Raw genomic sequence first — 16,416 nt, forward strand, 5'->3', positions numbered from 1 at the left:
GCCAAATCGGATAATAATTACGCCCCCTAGAGGCTCAAGAAGTCAAAATCCCAGATCGGTTTATATATCAGCTATATCAGGTTATGGACCGATTTGAACCATATTTGGCACAATTGTTGGAAGTCATAACAGAACACCTCATGCGAAATTTCAGCCAAATCGGATAAAAATTTACATTTACAATCCCAACCGATCTACATTTATAAGAAGTATTTGTGCAAAATTTCAAGCGGCTAGCTTTACTCCTTCGAAAGTTAGCGTGCCTTCGACAGACAGACGGGCGGATGGACAGACGGACGCACATGGCGAGATCGACTTAAAACGTCATGACGATCAAGTATATTTATACTTTGTGGGATCTTAGACGAATATTTCGAGGAGTTACAAACAAAATGACGAAATTAGTATACCCCCATTCTATGGTGGAGTGCATAAAAAGTTGGGTATGCATTTCCCTATTTGCAAAACAAAAAATCTCCTTTATGGCGTGGGACAGTCTAATGTACATATTTCTAAAATAGTCAGTATTAAACTAATGAAAAATCTGAAAAGTTACTAGGTCAAGGCTATATTGCTTATGTATTAAAAATTATGTTATCAAATCACTGTTAGTAAGGCAATCCAACAGCTTGGAACGTATAGATCGAACGAAAATCACTTTTTTCGCTTCATTCACAGATCTAAAAATGCTTACGAGGTTCAGTGTCAGCAGCAATCAATCAAGGTGCCGTCAACAACGAATAGACATAAGTTTTTAGTAATTGTAAGGCATTTAGTCTTCTAACGGAGCTTATTATGAAGCAATCAATAAAATAAAAAAAAAAAAACATTTTTCCAAAGCGCCTTGGTCTTGTGCTCATATTAACCAATCTCTAATGGAAAAATTTTAAATGTTTTCGCGCTCTTCCCTGCACTTTTAATCGCATCTATTTTTGCCGATTCTAATGGTCTTCTGACTGAAGCTTCTTCTCCCATACTTACAACACAATCTAGTCGACGATTTTACAATAATATTTATAATAGTTTTATACAATACTTTTAACTATTCCAATACAGGCATATGGGTCATACATCTCCTGGTATAACGTATTTAAGCTACTTTCCCTTAAACAAGATTCCAAACCCACCCTCCTGTGAATGCTAACACACTATTATGAGGCATAACAATCACAAGCCATATATTACAGTACGTCATTAAGTCATCTCTCTTTTTATAGCCTCCACCATAGGATGGGGGTATACTAATTTCGTCATTCTGTTTGTAACACTCCGAAATAAGCGTCTAAGACCCCATAATGTATATATTCTTGATCGCCATGACATTTTAAATCGATAAAGCCATGTCCGTCAGTCTGTCCGTTCGTCCGTCTGCCTCTCGAAACAACGCTAACTTTCGAAGAAGTAAAGCTAGGCGCTTGAAATACTTTTTATTAGTGTAGGTCGGTTGGGATTGAAAATGGGCCAAATCGGTAGCTTGTTTTCATATAGCTGCCATATAAACCGGTCTTGACTTCTTGAACCTCTAGAGGGCGCAATTCCCGTCGGATTCAACTGAAATTTTGCACGTGGTGTTTTGGTATCACTTCCGACAACAGCGCTAAGGGGCTGGAGGGGCAATTCTCATCCGATTTGGCTGAAATTTTGCATAAAGTGTTTTGTTATGACTTCCAATAACTGTGCTAAGTATGGCGCAAACCGGTTCATAACCTGATAGGATCTTGACTTCTTGAGCCTCTCTAGGTCGCAATTCTCATCTGATTTGGAATAAATTTTGTACAACGGCTTCTCTCATGGCCTTCAACATTCGTGTCTAATATGGTCTGAATCGATCTATAGCTTGATACAGCTCCCATATAAACCGATCTCCCGGTTTAGCTCTTGAGCCCCTACAAGGCGCAATTCTTGTCCGAATGGACTGAAATACACAAAACACAATGACTTCTACAATGTTCAACATTCAATTAATTTATGGTCCGAATCGGACTATAACCTGATATAGCTCCAATAGCATAACAGTTCATATTCAATATTCTTTGTTTGCCTAAAAAGAGATACCGAGAAAAGAACTCGACAAATGCTATCCATGGTGGAGGGTATATAAGATTCGGGCCGGTCGAACTCAGCACGCTCTTATTTATTCTCTTTACCTATCCTTACTTGTATAATTTGCTAGACAGATTCGTACGTATAATACAGTACGATTTGAAAGCATGCGAAAAATTTAGTTTTTACCCACCACCATAGGATGGAGGTATGCTAATCTAGTCATTCTGAAATCGAGAGATCGGATTATATGGGAGCTACATCAGGTATGTATGGTGGTGGGAATAAAAATTCGCCATCAAAAGACCTCACAGCGTCTCATTTTGGACTTCCCGGTACTTACCTTCTAATGTTTATATCACCAACCGCTATTTCAAGCTTTCTCACAATTGCACGTGATAGAACAAAATTTTCCCATTCAATATTTATATTTCAGGAAGTGAACAAGACCACGTAGCATCCTGAGTTACACTTTGCGATGTAGATCTTTAGTTTTATAACTTACAGGTCTATCGAGACCATTCCATTCTATGATGAGGGCCGATAACCCCGTCACTGTCCAGTAGGATGATATAACACTTAGTTCAGAGAATATACCTGCTATCTATCTGCGTACGTATAACGCGTCCTCATCCCTCCATCTTTGTTGTCATATCACGACAGTCTCTTCTCGACACGACAGTCTCTTCTCGTATAACCCATTAATTCGTTTAAATCTTTTTCTTTGCCCTGGTAGAGTTGCATTTCGCGGGGTAGACCTTGGCTTGCTCTATACCCTGTAAGCCTATCGCGACCTTTCCACCTATGACGTGGGTTGTTGTCTCGTGCCGATTTTAGTCTACCCAAGTAAGTTTGGTATCTGGCCGTATTTCCAGTTATTTGACCGATATCTTAGTCGTCGCCATCTTGCACATAATCAGTTGAGAACCGTGAGGGTCCAGTCTGTCTTTTTATACCCACCACCGAAGGATGGGGGTATATTCATTTTGTCATTCCCTTTGCAACACATCGAAATATCAATTTCCGACCCTATAAAGTATATATATATATTGTTAAGCCGATCTAGCCATGTCCGTCCGTCTGTCTGTTGAAATCACGCTACAGACTTTAAAAATAGAGATATTGAGCTGAAACTATGCCCAGATTCTTTTTTTTGTCCATAAGCAGGTTAAGTTCGAAGATAGGTTATGTCGGATTATATCTTGATATAGCCCCCATATAGACCGATCCGCCGATTCAGGGTCTTAGGCCCATAAAAGCCATATTTACTATCCGATTTTGCTGAAATTTGGGACAGCGAGTTGTGTTAGGCCCTTCGATATCCTTCTTTAATTTGGCCCAAATCGGTCCAGATTTGGATATAGCTGCCATATGGACCGATCTCAGGATTTAAGGCCTTGAGCCCATACAAGGCGCATTTACTGTCCGATTGTGCCAAAATTTGGGACAGTGAGTTGCGTTAGGCCCCTCGACATCCTTTTTCAATTTGTCCCAGATCGGTTCATATTTGGATATAGCTGCCATATGAACCGATCTCTCGATTTAAGGTTTTGGGCCTATAAAAGGCGCATTTATTATCCGATTTTGCTGAAATTTGGGACAGTGAGTAGTGTTAGGCTCCTCGACATCTTTCTGCAATATGGCTCAGATCGGTCCAGATTTGGATATAGCTGCCATATAGACCAATCTCTCGATTTAAGGTTTTGGGCCCCTAAAATGCGAATTAATTATCCGATGTGGCCGAAATTTAGAAGAATAAGTTGTGTTAGGCCCTTCGACTTTCAGTTTGGCCCAGATCGGTTCAGATTTGGCTATAGCTGGCATATAGACCGATCTCTTGATTTAAGGTTTTGGGTCCATAAAAGGCGCATTTTTTGTTTGGGAATGTGAGTTAAGTTAGGTCCCTCGACATCTTTCTGTAATATGGCTCAGATCGGTCCAGATTTGAATATAGCTGCCATATAGACCGACCTCTAGATTTAAGGTTTTGGGTCCATAAAAGGCGCATTTATTGTCCAATTTCGCCGAAATTTGGGACAGTGAGTTGTGTTAGGCCCTTCGACATCCCTCTTTAATTTGGCCCAGATCGGTTCAGATTTGGATATAGCTGTCATATAGAGCGATCTCTCGATTTAAAGTCTTGGCCCCATAAAAGGAGCATTTTTAATCCGATTTCACTGAAATTTGACACAGTGACTTATGTTAGGCTTTTCGACATCCGTGTCGTATATGGTTCAGATCAGTTTATTTTTAGATACAGCTACTAAAAAGACCAATATTTTGTTATTCTGAAATGCGTTGTACTTACTAGTATTTATTTGGTTCAAATCGGAACATATTTCGCTAAGCTGCTATGGGGCATAAGGTATGCATTTTTCACCGGATTTTGACGAAAGGTGGTTTACATTTATAGCCGAGGTGGTGAGAATCCAAAGTTCGGCCCGGCCGAACTTAACGCCTTTTTACTTGTTCTCTTTTCATCATCTACAGTAGTTTGCCCTCTGCCCCTTACATATCCCATACCGTGATGACAGCGGCGCTGTCTTCGACATATCTTGGTAGAAAGGTTACGTCTGGCATAAAGCTTTTCACCATTCTTATCAGATATCTTTTGTGGAGGTGGACATCAGATCAACGAAAGCTATTGCATTCTTTACCTTCATTATGGCCAAGAGGACAAGTCCAATAGTAGTTTTTCTGCCCCAGCCACTCTATATGCCGAATTTTATCTGCAAACTCTGCCTTTAGCCCTGATGACATCAGCGATGACTTTGGCATAAACTATTAGAAAGGTCACGTCTGGCATTTTTGTTCACAGTATCCCATCACAACGGACCTTTCAGATCCAAAGCTTCTGAAAATGTTTGTCAATTTATTTTAAAATAGTTTTTTATATAAAGGTACTTAACACCTTTTTGCTCTCATTCAGCCACCACAATAACTAAATTTTAAACTTGTTTACGTTGAGATAGAAGTAATGATGATTCCCATAAAATTGAATTAATTGAAGCTTGTCGGGAACATGTTTTATGGCCCGAACTCATTGCTAAGCGATGGTATGTTTTGGACGTGTGAAATGCTAAATAGTTAACATTTATATGGAAAGTAATTTCGGACTATATAAAATCCATCGAAATTCTAATTCGCTAGTCATTCTCGTTTCGGTTTAGTGATCATAAATACAAAGTTGAAAATGAAATTTACCATAGTTGCGTTGATATTGGGCTTAATGCTGATCATTGATCTACAGGCTGCAGAGGGGGCTTACAGAAATGATGGTAAGCAGAGTGGTTAAGGGGATAGGGGAAATTATGAATGTTTAACTTTGAGAAATTCAATTAAGAGAAAAAATTATTTTTTTTATTTAATTGAGGGGAAGGTTTTTGAAAATTGAATGTGTAAAACTTTTTAAACTGATCTAAAACTAAAAAAGATGTATAGGTAAACCGGAATTTCGGAAGAATATCTCGTTTAAAACAACCTACACTGATGGAAAGAGGTAGTAAATCGCCAATATAATAAGAGCAATATTGCCTTTTACTATATCTTTGACATCATCATGTTCTTCTGTCTGTAAATTAGAATTCTAAATTCCTTTCCAGTGTGCAGTCAACCTTTGGTAATTGGAAATTGTTTTGCTGCCTTTCAACGCTTTGGCTTCGATGCATCGAGGGGTCAATGTGTCCAATTCCTTTACGGAGGCTGTGGAGCAAATGCCAATAATTTCGAGACTTATCAACAATGCCAGGCTACATGTGGCCGAGCATATTAAGAAGTTCATTATTGAATGTATTCACATTGTATTAGAGGAACATGATAAATGTTATTTTTAATTGAAATAATAAATAAATAAGTTTTAAAATAAGCTTTAACTTTAAGAATTTGTTTGTTTTCTAAAAATAGCTCCCAAACAAAATGTGAATGTTCAAATATTAAAATATTATACAAAAAATAAATAGTAAGTTGGGTCGTTAGTAGAGCACGTTCGCAGGCAAATGTGTGTTCAAAGTCTGTATGTGAATATAGAGGAAGCGACAACTATGAACCATACATACGAAACTGTCAAGGGGTATGCAATGCACACTGTGCATGTAGCTACACGACATTCTTTCAGCAGACCTTTTCACAAGTTGAACAAGCTATAGAGGCCTATATGTTTAAGCACATATCTCTAGGGGCCTTGGTTAACCGTGGTATCCATAGTGAAGCTTTCAACCGTGAGAACTCGTGAGGAATTTTTTTTTTTTTTAATTTTTATTTTATAGCATTTTATGACAAAAAACACTAAAATAGAAACCCCCCTTTTTTATATAATTTCAGATTGCCTTCAACCCCTTGTAGCTGGCCCATGCGAAGCATTTTTCCGCAATTTTGGCTTTGATATACAACAAGGTAGATGCGTTGAATTTATCTATGGTGGATGTCGCGGCAATGCTAACAACTTTCAGAGCCTCGGAGAATGTGAAACCAAATGCGGCCGAAAATACTGAAAATATTTTATACTTAAAACCAGTAAGCAAAAGGCAAAAGTCGAGCGGAGTCGACTATATAATACCCTACACCACCGAGTCTACGTCTAATACTTTTAATATATAGCATTAATATTCAAAACTAATCAGACTTTAATTTTGCATACCTATTGAAATATCGAATAGAACCTTCTACGATTACCTTACGATGGTACGAAAATTGCGGCTTCTACTGCCTTAAAAGTCGAAACGCATAAAAGATAAATATGGGGGAGTTTTATCTAAATCTGATACGATTTTGATGAAATTTTCTACACATATTGGGACGTCACAAAAAGCACTTCGTGCCATATTTGGTAAAGAGTCCGATCTTTACCAAAAATTGTGCCTTCTACAGCTTTAAAAGGGCATATCGGATGAAAGATATATATGGGAGCTATATCTAAATCTACACCGATTTCAATGAAATTTTGCACACAAATTGGGACGTCAAAAAAACATTTTGCGTCAAATTTTGTAAGGATCGGACCAAAATTGTGTCTTCTACAGCTTTAAAAGGTCACATCAGATGAAAGATATATCTGAGAGCTATATCTAAATCTGAATCAATTTTACCGAAATCAATAGCGTTCGTCGTTGGACCAAAAAAGAGACTTATGCAAAATCGGACAACAAATGCCACCTGTACCTTGATTACAAGAATACATGCACAGACAGACAGTCGACAGACGGACATAGCTAAATTGAATCAGGAAGTAAATCTTAGCCGATCCGTATACTTATCGATGGGTCTATGTCTTCTCCTTCTAAGCGTTGCAAACAAATGCACAAAGTTTTAAAACCCTGTACCACAGTGGTGGTGTAGGGTATAATGATGCTAAAATTCAGAGCTGATGATATAGAAATCATTTTAAAATCACTTTAAAATATTTGATCGTTTGCAACACTAAATAACATAGATTGCAAGTCATGAGAGATCATGAGACCACATGAGTTCATATTTAGATGGAGCTTCTACATTTATAAATCGATCCTCGGATTTTACTTGTTGAACCCCTAAAAGTTTAAAGCTATGCTAGATCCAACTAGTTATGTATAGTAGATAAACTTACATATTCCTCGGGACCACCATCTGGAGGGGGAAGTCCCCACGTTTGTTTTTCTCTCCAGTCAGTTGCCGTCATGCTCTGGTCTTGGAAGTAGCGGGCCTTCGTCGTCAAGAGCTTCTTTTCTAACGGTTGCCTACTTGTTGCTTCTCACAGACTCGTTCCTGGCCGTAATTTGATTCTGTCGTGGATTAACTTAAATTCCGGGAGTGTGGAAGTATCCCTAAATCCAGAAATGGACTTCAACGAACTATCAGAATTCCCAAAAATATCAAAAAAGTGAGGCAAACAGTTGTGCGTTCTGCGCGACGATCTCCAATGGAGACTGCCCTGCACGAGGTCGTGCATTAAATAGAAGATTCCTTCGATGCCAAAACGTACACCCTGGCGGTATACATTGACATCGAGGGGGCTTTTAACAATGTGCGGACCAGATGTTATAATACTTCTAAGGGGTTAGAATCCGAAAGAACTATGCTGAAGGGCCGAAAGGGTCTTGCATAGACATATGGCATATGACTGGGCTAGACCCAGAGGTCTCAATGTTAGCCTACCAACTCGGCTACCGGGGGCCCCGGTATGGCATATGACGGGGCTTGACCCAGAGGTCTCAAAGTTAGCCTACAAACTCGGCTACTGGGTACCCCGGAGTGCTTGGATTACCAGTGCAGGGATCGTGGGTTCGATTCCCGCCAGAAGCCTTGGTCTGTCTCTACTGTGGTATCACAATGAATCCAAAATTGTCTATGTGTGTCTGTAAAGGACTGCCACTCTTACCTAACCTAGCCCAGAGAAGACTAAAATAGGTCTGTTCACGAGGAAGACGAAGGTGGGGCAATTTAACGCACCACGTTTCCTCAATAAGACGACTGGCTTAGGTGCATGTCCATAGTGGCAAGGGGCGGATCAACATCTGCACCCTCTTTTCAACCTAACCAAACCAATGGCCGTCACCCTCTCCATTTTTGAGTCGAGTGCAATTTCTCTTTATAAAGTTATTGGAAATCCCTGGTTTATGTCGCTCGACCACGGACCATAGCACACCTCAAAACAACATTCGCGATGCCATATGCCAACATTTACTAAGTCGATAATGACGATTGCAAAAAGGCCATAGCAAACGATGAACATTTATCACAGAGCACGAATTTCGAAAATAAATTTGAACTATTTGCAGTCGTTGCTCGTTTGTAAGTTTCTCCTTGATAAAATGGCAGAGTGTATTGAACACTTTTCATTTTCAAAGATCACGTTTGAACACAATTAACAGCCAGTGCTTCCACCCCGGAAAACTTTACTTGTAAAAAATCACCCTTAATAAACCGAAGCACCGATTGGATTATGAACACTCGGGTTTTGAAACACCTCTTTAATACCAGGTTGTCCCTGCTTTAACTTCCTCCTACCCCACTGTACCTAATCACACTAATAATGTGGATCCTAACGTATTAGCATACGCTTTAATCACTCTTATGTCATGCAGCATGGTCTGTCCCTTTATTTCCAATTTTGTAGTGAAAACCCTGAAGCTTGATTTTGATCATTTCTTGTGCATAACTTCTTAGAATTTATTGTAAAATACGGTTTTGAGTAACGCCAAAGTTTGACCCCAATATCCATACCCATTATTTTCTAGTAGGCTTCATTCAATTCATTCCTACGTTATCATTGGAGTTTGAACCTCAACCTCATTCATGGTCTTAGGTACCCGCGAAACCTCTGTCATAACATCTATCCCTGTTCCAAACTTTATCCGCATTCGTTTTGGTCGGATGTCCAAAATCGTCTTGAGCGCCGCATCGGCCTGGTTGCCAAAACAACTTGTCCGTTGGACCCGTAGTAATATTATCATACTCATACTACCGATATGTACAGGGTGGCTGATGAATATTGCTACAATGATGAATATTGCTACATTTTTTTTTCGGTGTATGGAATACATTTTTCTTTTATTCATGTTAAATTAAATTATTAAATTAATTATTAAATTATTATTAATTAAATTAATTAATTAATTAATTAAATTAATTATTAAATTATTATTATTAAATAGAAAAAAAGTTATTACATTTTTTTTTGGTAGCGGCTTTCATCAGCCACCCTGTATGTCCAAATCTGCCTGAATACACTTTCATTGAGCTAGTGGATTATCTTGGAATTCAGTTCCCAATAAGAGCCTTTGACTATCTAATGCAGCCAGTTTTTGCCCGGTGTCTATCGTACATAGAAGACCCCAAAGCAATGTCCGTACCAGCCATCCCTTCCGCTTAACTCACCCTCACGTCGTGTCCACGTTCACGCAGCAAATGAACCACATCTTGGTGATAAGCCTAGCCAGAATTTTTCCCTTCTCCATGAGACACAGGGGGCACTTAACCATTTCAGTGATACAGTGCCTCGTTGACGCCGTGAGTAAATCACGTCTCTGTGCTTCGTCTAGAAAGAATTTGTCCCTTATCCCTCATGCACAGGATCCATTGCTTTTTGGCCACGCGTTCGTTACAGCCGCTGAGTAAATCATATCTCAGTGATTAGTATAGCCAGCGTTCATAACAACCGCCTTTTTCCTCGTCCCTGTTGCCTTCTGCCATGTTCACGTTCAAAAATGCAAATTTTGCCATGAAAATTACATCAAGGAAATGCTGTCCGATTGAAGGCCTCCTCTTTTTTATAGTTCGAACAGCGTGCCGCAGTGCAACACCTCTTTGTGGAGAAGTTTTTACATGGCATAGTACATCACAAATGTTGCCAACATTAGTCGTGATTTTTTTGCGATCGTGAGTCGTGAGTGTCTCTTGAGTCGAGATTGTCTAGCAAGTCATGATTTTCTCGTGAGTCGTTATTTTTCTCTCGGAGGCCACCGTAGCGCAGAGGTTAGAATGTCCGCCTATGGCGCTGAACGCCTGGGTTCAAATCCTGGCGAGACCATCAGAAAAAATTTTCAGGGGTGGTTTTCCCCTCCTAATGCTGGCAACATTTGTGAGGTACTATGCCATGTAAAAGTTCTCTCCAAAGAGGTGTCGCACTGCGGCACGCCGTTCGGACTCGGCTATAAAAAAAGGAGGCCGCTTATCATTGAGCTTAAAACTTGAATCGGACTGCACTCATTGATATGTGAGAAGTTTGCCCCTGTTCCTTAATGGAATGTTCATGGACAAAATTTGCAATTTTGCGTTATTTTTCTCATGATTTATGATTAGTGTCGTCAGCTTGATTTCAATCACTCACGCACGCGCTCGAAGAACTTTAATTCAGTCACGGACACTCAAGTCATGGTTTTCTAGTGAATCGCGATTTTTCTCGGGAGTGGTAATTTTTCTAGTCAGTTGTGTTTAGTGTCGCAACCTTCATTTCACTTGCTCACGCTGGCTCACGAAGAATTTTAATTCAATCATGTGGTCATGTGATTTGATTTCCATCTCACACACAAAAATTGTGACTCACGCGTTCCATGGCAACTCATGTGCACAGGTATACAGCTTAGTGCCCTGCGTCAGATAGAGCGGGAGCAGCTGGACCGCAACCAACCACCCGGTCCTGGAGTAGGCATTATCTCTTCAGGCCCAATAACATCCCGCATCCCTTAACATAAATCTAGCACGGAAGTGAATAGTTTAAGAACTGCTATCGCTAACCAAGAACAATTGAAAAAAGCCCCATTTGCGTTTCCATTTCTCCGTCGCAAACAAAAATGAATTTCTGTGACGGACTGTGCCCTCATGAGCTGTGCCCCAGTAACCAGAGGCAAACTTGTCGTTACAAGATTTTTATTTTCCCGCATAGTGGCTAACATCTATGAACCTTCTTCGAACTCGCCTGAGTACTGCCAGTTCAGTTTCTTGTTCAAAATCTTCGTCGTTCTCTCTAAGAGGAAGGGGTCCTTATTTTGACCTATCTTCGCCTTCCTACTAAACAGATAGACCTTTGTTTACGTTGAGACCGCAGTACGCAGCATAATGATACCCCATTTTCTAGACACATTTGGTAACTGTTCAGAGAATTTTTGGATTTGGATAACATTGTTTGCAAAGCTGACTGCTTCAAATCCCTCGTCGGCGAGGTTTGTCACCCGACTTTTTATGGTAGTCACCCATAGGAGCGGTAATAGAGTACTCCCGACATCTGTAGAGGGATATCCTGTCTTTCAGCTCATTGGTACAAGACCCACATCTTATTCATCTATTCCCTAGCATGTGGCTTGTTCAATCTCAAAGAGCTTGGTGCACCGAGTACTGATCTAAGGATTGCAAAAATGTCTCCACATCGCCAAGGCCCGCTCAACGTCAATAGACACTGCCAGTGTGTACATTTAAGCATCGAAGGACTTTCCCATACTTTACACCATCTCGTGTAGGACAGTCCCACGGAACCCTCATTAACATAGACAAGCAGTTGTTTTTGAGGAACCCACTCGATATACCACCCTTTATAATGGTGGCCACTATTCGCTCCATAGTTCCTAACAGCAATGAATTTTGGGTATGAATACTATACTTGCCTCTTGCCAGCCCTTTGGGGTGTTTACCATTTAAAGGCATGGTGTAAATATGACGGCTAGGTAGTGCCATTGATTGCTCACCTCCTTCTGTAGTAATGTCCGTCACAATTGAAATGGGTCTAACTGTGTTAAAATAAACTATGTTAAAATAAAGTCCTACCTCGTCTTTAAATATAAAGTCTATACAAATCTACATAAAAAAATTAATTTTTTATTCAAAATATGATACAAAAAAATCAACAACAATGTATGGCGTGCAAATGATTCTTGATTATACTAGGAATCATTTCATTGCCTCCAATAATACTTTTGATGAAATGAAAGTAAATTCTTATTCACATCCACAATTATTTATGAAGAAGCTTCGCTTTCTGCTGTGCTTGAAGGAGGTTGCACCGTCGAGCTAACTGTTGATTCCTCTTCGGTCTTATCAGCAATATTGGCAGGGGTCGATTCAGCCGGTACAGCATCCTTTTCTTCGGATTTTTTAATGCATTTGGCCTCACAGGCTTCCTTGGATTCAAAGTTATTAGAATTTCCGGCACAGCCACCATAAATGAATTCAACGCATTCACGTTTCTCTACATCATAGGCGTAGCGATAGTAAAGGGCATAACAACGTCCGGTCTCTTTGGGCTGATGGCAATCTGAAAGAAACAGGGAGAAGGTAAACACTGCAACATGAAACGTACTATGGATATTCATAAGACTTTTATGGATTTTTGATCCTCTCGCCGTTCTAGGTCTATATAGCCCTGTTCTATTGCGTTCTGTTATGGCTTACAACACCTATGCTTAGTATGATTCGAAACAGGCTATAACCTGATACTTGCTGATGTTTCCAGATGCAGAAAATCTAGTTCACAATCTTCTGGGAGTAGTGCGTTGTGCTTTTTTCCCTTGATCTTTTTCAGATCACATGACACTGCTCAAGTTTTGGCTTTGGGACAGGAACCACATTCTGTTCTCTCTACACTTACCCTCATCGGTGGACAATTCCATGGCAGGAGCCACAGTAACACTTGCGGGCTGTACATCGGTTTTCACTTCTTCCACCACTGGTTCCACAGCAGCTGCCTGAAGGCTCACCACCAGACATAAACACAATAAAGCACAAATAAACGATTTCATTGTTAGCCGATCTAGGGGAAGTTTCACTTTGAAATGATTAACTTGAAGTGTGTACAACCGAGTTATTTAAGTCACATTAAATAGCCATTTAACTCTCCACATTCGAAAAACGTCAAAATCGCTAATGAACAAAACAAACATAAATGGCCGATATCATGACTAGCCCCCCATGGCACGGCAGTGCTAAATTCATTGAGCCAGGTATTCATTCTTTGGGATTTTTCATATTTGCTACGCGCGGGGAATTTGTTGATCATAAAAATCACAGAAAGAGAGAGAGTGAGAGAGAGAGAGATCTCGAGACAAATTTGCATAATTTCTAGTCTAGCAAAGCAAAAAAAACCCCAAAAGATGAGAAAATCATAAATCCGGCTGATCACGTTCAGCTTAGATTGTTGCATGAGCTGGTGCTGGCGCTGACGTTGCTATGATCAACATCGATCACATACGGGAAGTTATCAGTCTAGAATTTTAAAATGTGGAAATTGGGCAAATAATGGGAACCCATCAAATATTTGACACCCGATAAAATATAAGTGAATCTAATTTTGGAAAGCAGAGACGTTGTTAACTTCCTTCCTGTACAAGATAGAAGTTCGGAAGACTGAGGGAGGAACATAAACCGCCTATATTTGAAGTCAAAGCAACAGATTCTGAACAAATTTTTAATAAGGAAGAAATTTTAGTGAAATTCTAAATGGTTAAGATATCGGTTCCATGTCAGAGAGGTGGGAAACCCTGTTTCTCACGGGAATTTCAGGGCACAACGCAGGGCAATATTCTATCTCCGCTCATTAGGGTGAATACAATAAATAGTATGCTTAGGACTCTCGCCGACGAGGGAGAGTCTACACAACAACGGTTGTGTAGACGTTCTTATATTAATACTAGGGGGATGGATCCAAATGTTCCATACAGGCAGATCGAGATGGTCTCGACATTTACCCTGAGAAAACAGGGATCTCTCTGTTACTGGTAAGATTAAGTTGGGTCAATACGAGGGCCCACACAAAAAATTAGGAAAATTTATAGAATTTTTTTTTAATTTTAAGAAATTTTTCTAAATATTAGGAAATTTTTCAAAATATTAGGACATTTTTCTAAATATTAGGAAATGTTTCTAAATATAAGAAATTTTTTCTAAATATTAGGAAATTTTTTCTTATTTTAAAATTTTTTTACAAGAATCAAAAAAAAATAAAATTTTCTCCAGTTTTCCATAGATTACATTTTCAAAAAAAGATCCGAAATTCGAAATTTCCAAGAATTTAAAAAAAAAATCCAATAAAATAAAAAGGTTTTTCTTAACTTTCCGAAAACTGTTTTAAAATTTTCAAAGTTTTAATGAAGTTTTTACTTAAGATTTGATTTGTAATACTTTTTTCGCTACAAAAATTTAAGAAATTAAAAACAATGTTCCTTAAAGGCTAAACTTTTAAGACTTTTTTTTAAGAAAAAGTATTTTTTACTTTCATAAGAAATTCTCTTTCTTCCTTAATTATAAAAATTTCTAAAATCTAAGAAACCTTCCTGCATTTTTTTTTTCTTGAATTTACTAAATTTTCAATTTGTTTGCCTGTTAGGGCGAAAATCATTAAATTTCACAATTTTTGTTTGTCTCTCTTTCGAGACGAACTCAATGATCGGAGATTTTCTTTCGAATTGAAATCTTCTATTGAATTTTTTCTAAAGACCCCCTTCCCTTAACTTACGTCTCTGCCCTATAATCGATTATGGCAACTTAAATAAGCAATTTCGCTCAAAATTAAATATTCAATGACGGCAAGTTTAAACGTTCGTTCACTCAACTTTTTGTGTTGAGCATGAATTTATTTTCGCGCGCCAGTTCTGTGCGATGATCACCTGTGAGCAGGTAATACCTGCGCTCAGCCAGTAAAAAAGTAAACAATTATGATTCATAATGGGCTTGGTGGGTAACCAAAAAAAAACATTGAAAAAAAACAACAACAAAGCAAACAAACAAGCTTCCAAATTGTTTATTTTATTATTTAATAGGACTGAGTACTTGTTTTCATTTTTTTATTTTATATGTAAACACGAGTTTATTTCAACCAACCAAGCGTTCCAAAGCAATTTAGAAAAGTTCCTTTGGCTCAGTGCTTTAAAGCTACCTGGGGTTTGGGAGTTGTAACTTGGGACACCACCGCCTTTTGAGCGGGCTTGGGAGTGGTTACAGTCGACATCACAATTTTTTCTGGTTGTAGAGTTCTAGAGGTGGTTGTCATACCCTTCTCGGTGACGGCTGAATCGGCGGTCAATGATTTTAAGGTAGATCCCTTCATAGCTATGGATGGTACTGGTAAGCCCTTGCATGCCTTTTCACAGGTCTCCTTGAATCCAAAGGCATTTTCATTGCCTCTGCAGCCACCAAAAACAAATTCCTCGCATGAATCGGTCTCCACATTGTAATAGAAACGGTCCAAACGCATGCGACACGGACCAGGTTCCTTGGGTAAAAGGCATTTGGGATCTAAGAGAGAAAAAGACAACCATTATCAGACAGACTAACGAATAACACCCGATGTTTATTAAATGCACCTTTGGTCGGCGGTTTGTTAGTGGTTGTTGTCACAACTTTAGTATCAGCTTTTGAGATGCCCATAAGCCCCATATAGAAGATGGCAGCCAGCAGTAATCCGAAGCCCCTTGATGACCACATATTATCTTTTCTGTTTTTTTTCCTTTGCACAGCAAAAATTATTAACAAGTTTTTAAATATTTTTCTTCCGCTCCAAATTCAAGTCCACTCTCTTCGTAGTCACATCTAGTTAATGCCATTGAATCACAAGAGTCTGATCCCCCACTGATGTAGAAAAGCTAAGTAGGCTGAACGAGATGATGAGAATGATGATAACAATGACACGACTCAAAATGCAAAGCATGTGTTAGATAAACGGGGGATGTTTTAAAATTTTTAGCAAAGAACAACTTTTACATGACGTATTCCGAACTAAGACGCCAAAGGAAGGTTTCTATCAAAGTACTTTTAAGTTTTTCCAGCTTACATGCCTGCACGCAAAAAATAAAACGTTTTGGAAATTTTTACCACAAACAAAATACATTTATCACGAAGTTTAGCTTTTATTGTAACTGTGTAACGTTTCGCTTCAACATATTAAACCTTAGCCATGAACGTAGTATTGTTGAA

At 39.0% G+C, this 16,416-nt stretch overlaps 3 protein-coding genes across 3 annotated transcripts; 1 reads left to right on the forward strand and 2 right to left on the reverse strand.

Moving 5' to 3' along the window:
- The first annotated feature begins 5,182 nt into the window (after positions 1-5,182).
- On the forward strand, positions 5,183-5,908 carry LOC106089508 (PI-stichotoxin-She2a-like). Its single transcript, XM_013255354.2, has 2 exons — positions 5,183-5,321; positions 5,646-5,908. Exons 1-2 carry the CDS (start codon positions 5,237-5,239, stop codon positions 5,813-5,815), a joined length of 255 nt encoding a protein of 84 aa, XP_013110808.2. The 5' UTR covers positions 5,183-5,236; the 3' UTR covers positions 5,816-5,908.
- Positions 5,909-12,330: 6,422 nt separating this feature from the next.
- LOC106089500 (putative Kunitz-type serine protease inhibitor) lies at positions 12,331-13,409 on the reverse strand. Its single transcript, XM_013255340.2, has 2 exons — positions 13,097-13,409; positions 12,331-12,763 (listed from the first exon to the last, which is right to left on the reverse strand). The coding sequence occupies exons 1-2, from the start codon at positions 13,245-13,247 to the stop codon at positions 12,468-12,470; spliced, it is 447 nt and encodes a 148-aa protein (XP_013110794.2). The 5' UTR covers positions 13,248-13,409; the 3' UTR covers positions 12,331-12,467.
- A 1,819-nt stretch (positions 13,410-15,228) lies between these two features.
- LOC106089498 (tissue factor pathway inhibitor) lies at positions 15,229-16,066 on the reverse strand. The gene is made up of 2 exons (XM_013255338.1): positions 15,807-16,066; positions 15,229-15,738 (listed from the first exon to the last, which is right to left on the reverse strand). Exons 1-2 carry the CDS (start codon positions 15,925-15,927, stop codon positions 15,362-15,364), a joined length of 498 nt encoding a protein of 165 aa, XP_013110792.1. The 5' UTR covers positions 15,928-16,066; the 3' UTR covers positions 15,229-15,361.
- Between the last annotated feature and the right edge of the window lie 350 nt (positions 16,067-16,416).

This window comes from Stomoxys calcitrans, chromosome 3 (assembly GCF_963082655.1).
Source record: "Stomoxys calcitrans chromosome 3, idStoCalc2.1, whole genome shotgun sequence".
Classification (NCBI taxonomy): Eukaryota; Metazoa; Arthropoda; class Insecta; order Diptera; family Muscidae; genus Stomoxys; species Stomoxys calcitrans.